General features: G+C 48.0%; 1 protein-coding gene and 1 long non-coding RNA gene across 2 annotated transcripts in view; one reads left to right on the top strand and one right to left on the bottom strand.

Moving 5' to 3' along the window:
• Positions 1-9,422, top strand: part of LOC309362195 — a 67,283-nt gene that overhangs the window by 44,866 nt on the left and 12,995 nt on the right. The window lies entirely within an intron of this gene.
• On the bottom strand, positions 4,328-7,725 carry RPL39 (ribosomal protein L39). Its single transcript, XM_081897061.1, has 3 exons — positions 7,574-7,725; positions 6,721-6,824; positions 4,328-4,568 (listed from the first exon to the last, which is right to left on the bottom strand). The coding sequence occupies exons 1-3, from the start codon at positions 7,700-7,702 to the stop codon at positions 4,520-4,522; spliced, it is 282 nt and encodes a 93-aa protein (XP_081753187.1). The 5' UTR covers positions 7,703-7,725; the 3' UTR covers positions 4,328-4,519.

Raw genomic sequence — 9,422 nt, 5'->3', positions numbered from 1 at the left:
GAAGCGGCTTAGTCAAGCTGGCCACATGACGCAGAAGCTGTACTCCAGCTCCCTCGGCCAATAAAGCGAGGTGAGCGCCGCAACCCCAAAGTCGTCCACACCTGGACCTAACGGTCAGGGGTCCCTTTACCTTTACCTTCCTTAATAATCTTCATAATTAACAGCATGAGACTCTTAATCTGAGGGTGGTGAATTTGAGCCCCATGTTGGGCAAAAAGGGGTTGGAGAAGATGACCCGCACGGTCCCTTCCAACTCTGATTCTATAAGCAACTTCAGTTGAGCGTATACCTCCCTCTTTGAGTGCTGTTTTGGCTACATAAGGATATGAACTCATAGATGAGTTTGCTAGTACATAGGAAATTACAGCAATTTGCTGTGGTCACGATGGCTGGAGCTGAAGGAAGTCTAGCAACATCAACCCCTCCTTAGTTGCCCTTACCTTAAATCCTAGCATAATGCTAGGAGCTGGGCACATCCAGGCAGGTCAACAAGAAAGGAGAACTAGTTTAACAATGACAGAAACGTAACCCCTCACCTCAGGCAAATGTAAGAGAATCAAGAAAAGTAATGGCAAGGGCACTCGACTGCTGCTGCTGGCCCAACCACTCACATTAAAAGGAAATAGTCCTTCACACAGCATATGGTTCAGCTATGGGAATTCGCTCTTACAGGAGGCAATAAGGTAAAGGAAAAGGATCCAAGGACGGTTAAGTCCAGTCAAAGGCGACTATGGGGTTGCGGTGCTCATTCAGGCTGAGGGAGCCGGTGTTTGTCCACAGACAGCTTTCTGGGTCATGTGGCCAGCATGACTAAACCGCTTCTGGTGCAACAGAACAGCGTGACAAGTGCCAGAGTGCACAGAAACGCCTTTTACCTTCCAACCTATTTATCTACTTGCACTGGTGTGCTTTTGAACTGCTAGGTTGACAGGAGCTGGGGCAGAGCAATGGGAGCTCAGAGCAATGGGGATTCAGACAACCAACCTTCTGATTGGGAAGCCCAAGAGGCCCAGTGGTTTAGACCACAGCGCCATCTGCAGGAGGCAGTGGTGACCACCAACTTGGGTGGTTGACCACTGTGAGAACAGGATGCTGGACCTAGGTGAACTAGGTCAGTTTTTCCCTAACTTCGGTCCCCAGCTGTTTTTGGACTACAATCCCCATCACCCCTGCTAGCTAGGGATGATAGGAGTTGCAGTCCAAAAACAGCTGGAAACCCAAGCTTGGGAAACACTGGACTAGATGATCCAACACAACTCTTCTTACATACTTATCCAAATGAACTAATAGCAATGTACACACCAGTTTGTATGTGTGGTTTAGTTGTTTTGGGAGCTGCATTCTTCCCAAAAGGATGTACCAGACAAACAAACCTTTGAGGGGCAGAGGGAAACAAGAGACTTGCCTCCAGTACCTATTTTCAATGTAAAGCACACTTCATCTGGAAGGCTCTCTGGGTCATACATTAATGCACTCTTAAATTTGCCCATTTTCCTGTTCTTCCGATCCAATAAGCCAGCACACATCTTTACAAACTGGAACTGGTTAACATCAGATTTTACTCCAAAGTGGGCGAGGAGATCTAGGCTGAAGAGGGAGCACATAATTATTTATTGTTCTTCGTCTTTAACATTTAATTCTGTCAGAATTCAGTTTATACATTTCCACCTACAATATGGCATATGTGATTTATTTAGGTCAGGGGTCAGCAAACTTACTGCGCCTTGGGCCGGTCTCTCCAGCACCGAGTGTGCGTCGGGCTGGGGAGGGGAGCGTGTGCCCTTATGCATGTGCACACACTATTTCCAGGTCAGAGGAGCACCAGAAATAGCTTGTGCGCATGTGCATGGGTCTCCTCCGACATGGATGTGCACCGGAAATAACGCACATGCACACAAACTATTTCCGGTGCTCCTCCGACCCGGAAGTGGGCAGCCGCACAGCGCAGCACTGGTAAGAGCTGGCGGCGGCAGCGAGGGTCACTGCATGCCAGATAAACGAGTCCCTTGGGCCTTATCCAGCCCACGGACTTTAGTTTGGGGACCCCTGATTTAGGTCCACCACGTTTGGCAGGTGGTGTTCCATGCTGTGTCTCAAAGACATTGTGTTTTCTTCCTTCGTTGTCATCATTGCTTTCTTTATACAGTTAAATCTCCTGGCACTGTAAATACAAAACTTACAAGCTCAACAGAAACCAGAAAGCTATTTCCTTGTACAGCAAGCAGCCTCTCCAATGTTTACTCTGCTTAACAGTATTGACAAGATGCATTGATTGCCTTCTGAGAACATACAGAGTTCAACCAGCCTTTTTATTCTTTCTTCCCCTAAATGCTGTTTGAGAAATACAAAATAAGTTTTAATAGAATCCGGTTATGTTTTCTTTTAAAATATATTGAGCCAATCCAGGCAGGGTGGGGAGAGCTAATTCCAGGGGTCTGCAAACTACGGTCCGGGGGCCGGATGCAGCCCCCCTGGCTTGTAATTCTGGCCCGCAGACTCTGCCACCTGCTCCGTCAGTCCCCGCCCACTGTGGACACCTCGCTGCACAGGGACTGACTTCTGTGATGCTGGCGCAGCTTCTGGGCAGGCCAGTGACGCTGGCACAGCTTCAAATTGGGTGCAGGAAGCTCCTGCAGCCAATCCGAAGCGTGGATGCCTCTGGGAGGGTGGCAATGCTGGCGTGGCTTCAGATTGGCTGCAGGAAGCTTCGGAGACGACGGTACAGAGCAGAATGGAGGCGGCGCTGCTGCCCCCAGCACCTGAGTGGGGCTTTCCCCATGGCGAGTGTGCGCTTGGCAAGGGCCCCTGGCTTCCCCTCGGCCACCTCCTCCTCTTCTGCCATTGCTGCTTCTCCCCCTTCCCGATGCCATTGTGCCGGCCGCAACCCCTTTCCGAGCAGGTGGGATATGAGGAAGAGGTGCTGCCACCGTTGCAGGTAACTGGGCTTAGGTCTCTGGTGCAGGGCTGCTCTCCCGTCTTCCTGCGGCGAAGCAGAGATGATTGTTGCAAGATTCGTGTGGCACTTGCACGGAACCAGTGATTATGCACGCAGAGACCTTGCCACAATATTGTGACCGTTGCATGGTGCGCACTTACCCAGGAGTTGTTGTGCTTTGGTGGGACGTGATGTCAACTTAACTTTTATGCAGAGAGCAGGCCCGCTGGAATGAATGGACCCGGGTTAGGCATGGCCACTCATGTCAACGGGTTTACTCTTGAGTAAAAAATAGGGGAGCGACTTCTGCATAAATATGCATTTTTAAAAAACAATATCCCGGCCTCCGGCAGTGTTTGAGGGACAGTGAATAGGCCCCCCGTTTAAAAAGTTTGAGGACCCATGGTTAACTCCACAGGCAAAACTGTGAAGTCCCACTGGAGGTTTTAAAGAGTTTGGATTTGTAAATTACGTCAACACCAAGATATTACCAAGTGGACAAACCATGTTAAATTTCTGAGTGCATGCCTGTGAATGCATTGTTTTGTGTGTGGGGAGGTGTTCTCCATCAAAGTGAACTGGAAGCCTTAAAAAAACAGACCTTATTAGAGCAGAGGTTGGGAAATTTTGGCTCTCCAGAGCCACAACTCCCATCACCTGTGACCATTGGTCACAGGGCTGATGGGAGTTGTAGTTCAGCACCACCCAGAAAGCTTTGTTTCCCATGCCTGAATTGAATCACCAGAATTTTGAGAGTACTTCCATGTATATCATATAAAGTATTTTATATAATTGCACATAATCCCCTCCCTCAGTTTGTCCTTGCAGTGTTCTCAGATTCTCCTAAGAGTTTTTCGCAAAGATTTGAAATTCACTGGTAGAGCACAGGTGTTGCATGCTAAAAGTTCTCTGGTTCAAGCTCACATCTACTCCATGGCTTTTCAAAACTCTTCCCTTTTTTTGGTTCTTCATTGGTTACATCTGAGGTGCTCTACCCCACCTCTACGCATTTCTGCCCCCATTTCCAGCTTTTGCTTGGCACTTCCTTAGCCAAAGCCTATGGCATTCCAATCCCACTTCCAGCCGTGGAGGACGGTGATTGTCACTGTGGGGTTTTTTGGCTAGCTTGTTTCAAACTATTCACCCACCAAGACACAGTTGGAAATTCTCAGCCTTCAATGCAATACATGCCAATTTCACAGCTATTAGCCTTTTGTACTGCTGCCAGCTCCCCTTGTGTAGCAAGTATAAACAGTAAATCCAACCAGAAGTCGCTAATTCGCTAGACTATGTGGAATCTCATATTTATTAATGAGCTTCTCTCCACTGGCAACAAGAATTCGGCCAGTACGCATGGGACTGAGAACCAAAAGACATACGCTAACACAATGCTTTTCATAATTCAGTTTTTAATTCATTAATATTTGTAATAACAAATATTTTTACAAAGGGGGGAGATTGCACAGCACAAGACAGAATTCCAGCCCTGATAATGTGGCAGGTTGGTAGGAAGCGACCATTCTTGTGCTTGAGAGTTTGATGGAAGATTCAGGGTTGTGCCAGGAAGATTGGAGCTGCTTCTCTTTACAGGCCGAGCTTGGTCCTCCTCCAGTGTCTTCTTTTGGAGTTGTACCTAGAACAAAAGGGACATGATTAGTAAGCAAGGCACAGCTCTGTCTCTCCAGCAGACCAAAATCCCAGGCTGTGTTAAGCAAATAGTAAGCAAGTGAACTGGCCACCCCCTTGCAAATTGCATATGGCACTTTTCAAAGGGACCCACAGCTGTTAGCAGAGGAAAGTGTGACTTTCTCAGAGCCATTTGTGCTTCCCTGCTCCCTCTCACATGAGCACATATTAATATTGTACTATATATGTGAGATAATTTCAAGAATTCAGAAGGTATTTAAACACACATGCACATGCCCAAAACCCTATGCACTAAGTACTGCTGCATTTCCTATTCTAATTTTTTTAAAATTTTTAACCAAAATAGTTTTACATTATGGGGGAATATAAGTTTAAATTCTAAACTTAGAATTTAAATATTTTAAAAATACTAATTGTGTGATTACCTTCCTTTTCCATCCTAATTAAGCTAACAATTCCCCTTCCTGTAGAAGAGGCTCTTAAATACCAGCCTACTTAATAGAATGGGTGTGGGTGAATTTTAACTAAAGCTTTTGGCATATCTATTAGAAATCTGAACCAATGTCAACTGGTGTGAACTTAATCTTGGGATACATTGTGGGGGCAGCTCTTTGTCCCCAGTAATAAATAAAAATGAGTCTAAAACAACCAGCTTTTGGGGTTGTGGCAAACCACAAAGAAACTACGGGTGTGTTTGGAGGATGGCACACGTGTGTAGCAGGCTTTGGAAAAAGGTATGGCAAGAAGGCAAAAAATATGCACACATTATGCATCACTGACTACTACCTTTGTCCATGCAGCAGTGGCACCAAGCTGTGGACAGAGTTGAACTGATGGAGTTATCAATCAGTAGTTCTAGCCACTGAAAGTCTTCATGGCTTGTTTTTGTGGGGAAAGCATTCCTTATTATTGCACAACATAAATTCTGATTTTAATTCCTTTTGAGAGGGCTGGAAAGATGGGACTTCTGGATTATCTTTCACTGATAGAACCTGGCCTAATAAAAACACAGCCCTTTATTCAACAACTAGAGGCATTTCCCCTAGAAAAGCTTCCATTGGTCATTTTCACTGGAAGTGTTCATGTTGTTCGGAGCTTTCCTTGCACACCTGTCACTGCTAAAAAGGGAGTCTGATTTCACCAGCACAGGTGAGATCGATTCCTAAGTAACAGAATTGCTCTCAGCAGGGACATGGCAGTGCTCCCACAGAATGAAGCACTGTAATTGCAGCCTGCTTTGGGAACACACTTTATCTGGAAAACTCACCTCTGAACAGCTGATACTGGAGACAAAGCTCAATGAATCCAACACCACAGCCAAATTATAGCTAGTGGGTAGGTATGGAAAACCCATCATGCTCAAAGGAGGCGCAAAAAGAAACAGTAGGAAGAGAAAGTGTTGTAGCAAGAAAACACACACACGAAAAACTGAGTAAGATGGACCCTTTTAACGCTGAGGTTCTAGGGTATGTCAATAGAGACCTTCAATATAACAGGCCTGCAAATCACACAAGGGGTTGGTTCTGGGAGTCCATGTACAAAGGCAAAACCATGTGAAGTCAGGAAACCCCCAGAACCCCAACCCCCCTGCATCTGTCTGCAACGGGCCTTTCCCTCTGCCTTGCTTACTGGCCTCTGGGAAGGTTGCACAGTATCTTGGATGGCCCCTTCTGACCCCTCGCCCGGCCATGCTCTCCATGTATTTGTGGCAGGACCACTGTAGTAGAAGGTTCATGTGAAGGTTAGAAAACGAACAAAAGATGTAAGCTGGAAGTTCAACCAACTGAAAGTCCTGTCGCCAATAACAGGAAAGCACTAAAGAGAGTTCACTGCGGCATTTACTGTTCAATCAGCCAAGAAAGAAACTCATGGCTGCTTTCCTTATGGGCAAAGGATAGCATCCAGCACTTTCAGAAAGATCATGCCCATGGTAAAGAATCAGTTAGCACAGAAGTTTGCAGGGGACAGGATTCTGCATCGAGTACACTTACACCAGGAAGGGCAAGCATGATGCAGTATTCCCAAGCAGATGAATGATAAACCACCAGGAGTGGGTATTTCCCACCCACAAGTAGTCCAAGGGAGCTAAATACTCCAGCAGGACCCCAGTTTCCATGCCTAGAAGGCAATCCCCTTACCTGATTTTATTGCCAGTTTTCATGCGGATCCATTGCGGGATGGGCCTGTTCTGCTTCTGCTTCTTAGCGAGAAACCGCTTGATCTTGAAAGTTTTGTGGGAAGACTGGCAGGTTGGAAAGAAAATATACGGAGTTTTAATTATTATATCTCAACTTTTCCTATTGGGAGCTCAACGCCAATGCTCAGATGCCAATAATCAAGATCTGGAGGGCCACAGGTTCCCTATTAGGCTCCACTGTTAGACTAGGGAGGGATTCCCTTTCTGCACTACATATTTACAGCTCTGCAGAATGAAGCGTCGGGTCTTCCCCGAAAAGGAATCCCGAGAGCTGGGGCTTGTTAAGGTTGCTGAGAGTTTGTTTAAACCACGTTAGGAATTAAAACTCCCCGAAGGGTTACAGGGGTCTCAAGCAAAGCTCAGGCATCCTAAGAAAACTACAGCTCCCAGGATCCTTCTGGGGAAGCTGTGACCGTTTGAGGTTGCATGATGCTGCCGCCAATTCTAATAGTGCAGTTGGGGCGAAGGGGAGGCAACGCAGCCCAAAAGTTTACACGGCCAGCCCCTCAATCTCTCGGGGTGCAACCTACCTCTCGGGGTTGTTGTGAAGATAAAAATATTATGGGATATTGGGCCTGGCGTCCTTTCACTCCCATCTATTTTGTACAGGGCTCCCCCCACCTCTCCTTACAATGAACGAACCGGGATATCAGGGAACCCTCCCCCTCCCCCAAATAGCTACTAGACTTCTGGGGTTTGGACGAGGATGGGCGTCTCACACTAATTCTACGCGGGGTACCATGGGGATGGTTAGCAAAGCTGCCCCAGCGGAGGATGGAAACGGATTAACTTACCATACTGAAGCACCACGAACCGCTCACTACAATGGCTACAAACGAAAAGAGGAAGAGGAAGCGGCGCAGAGGCTGATGGGGGAAAGAGGCGGTGTCAAGAAACGGTGCTAGATGGCCTCCCGGGTACATACGCGGAAGTGCCGTCAAAAGACGGCAGCGCCCTCTGGCGGCTCCAGGAGGCCGTTGCCGGCTTCCGGGCGAACACGTGCGTGTTTATTAAAAAGTGTGTTTTGAGCTTTGCAACCCTTAAAGAAGTGGTTTTCATCCAGTGTGCCGTTGCACCTTGGGTTGGGGTGCTTTGAAGGATGGTCATGGGTGACGCAAGCAACACTGGCCTCTGTCCCTCTTTCCCATCCTCCCTCCTCTGATGCCCTTTTGCATCTCTGCCCACCCCCCCAGCTTGCGCAGCCGTTTGTTCCAGCAGCCCTGGCTACAAGCTCCACAGGTGAACGGTGCCTCCGGGGCTGGCCAGGGGGTGCTGGTTGCCAGGAGATGAGTGTGATAGGAATTTTGAGATTTTAGATATATGGTAAAGTTCGTAAGTTTACCAACCAAGCACATGCATAGATCAGCGCAGGAATAATGATGATGATGATTAATAATAATAATAATAATAATAATAATATAATTATTTGTACCCCGCCCATCTGGCTGAGTTTCCCCAGCCACTCTGGGCGGCTCCCAGTCAAGTGTTAAAAACTGTACAGCATTAAATATTTAAAACTTCCCTGAACAGGGCTGCCTTAAGATGCTTTTTAAAGATAGGATAGCTGCTTATTTCCTTCACATCTGAAGGGAGGGTGTTCCACAGGGTGGGCGCCACTACCAAGAAGGCCCTCTGCTTGGTTCCCTGTAACCTCACTTCTCGCAGTGAGAGAACCACCAGAAGGCCCTCAGCGCTGGATCTCAGTGTTCGGGCTGAACAATGGGGGTGGAGATGCTCCTTCAGGTATACAGGACCGAGGCCGTTGAGGGCTTTAAAGGTCAACACCAACACTTTGAATTGTGCTCGGAAACATACTGGGAGACAATGAAGATCTCTCAGAACCGGTGTTATGTGGTCCCAGCGGCTCCTCCCAGTCACCAGTCTAGCTGCCGCATTCTGGATTAATTGCAGTTTCCAGGTCACGTTCAAAGGTAGCCCCACGTAGAGCGCGTTGCAGTAGTCCAAGCGGGAGATAACTAAAGCATGCACCACCCTTGTGAGACAGTCCGTGGGCAGGTAGGGTCTTAGCCTGCTACCAGATGGAGCTGGTAGACAGCCGCCCTAGACACAGAATTAACCTGCGCCTCCATGGACAGCTGTGAGTCCAAAATGACTTCCAGGCTGCACACCTGGTCCTTCAGAGGCACAGTTACCCCATTCAGGACCAGGGAATCCCCCACACCTGCCCGTCCCCTGTCCCCCCAAAACAGTACTTCTGTCTTGTCAGGATTCAACCTCAATCTGTTAGCCGCCATCTATCCTCCAACTGCCTCCAGGCACCCACACAGGCCCTTCACCGCCTTCACTGGTTCTTAAAGGAGAGGTAGAGCTGGGTGTCATCTGAATACTGATGAACACCCAGCCCAAACCCACTGATGATCTCTCCCAGCAGCTTCATATAGATATTAAAAAGCATGGGGGAGAGGACGGAACCTTGAGGCATCCCACAAGTGAGAGCCCAGGGGTCTGAACACTCATTCCCCAACACCACTTTTTGGACACAACTCAGGAGCCAGGAGCGGAACCACCGTATAACAGTGCCCCCAGCTCCCAGCCCCTCCCAACTCCTCCCCCCAACCCTCCCCCACCAACACAGCATAGGAGGAAGGAGCGGAACCACTGTATAACAGTGCCCCCAGCTCC

The sequence above is a fragment of the Podarcis melisellensis genome (genome assembly GCF_964234715.1).
Source record: "Podarcis melisellensis genome assembly, chromosome: Z".
NCBI classification, from domain to species: Eukaryota; Metazoa; Chordata; class Lepidosauria; order Squamata; family Lacertidae; genus Podarcis; species Podarcis melisellensis.
This window is presented reverse-complemented; position numbering and strand designations above follow the sequence as displayed.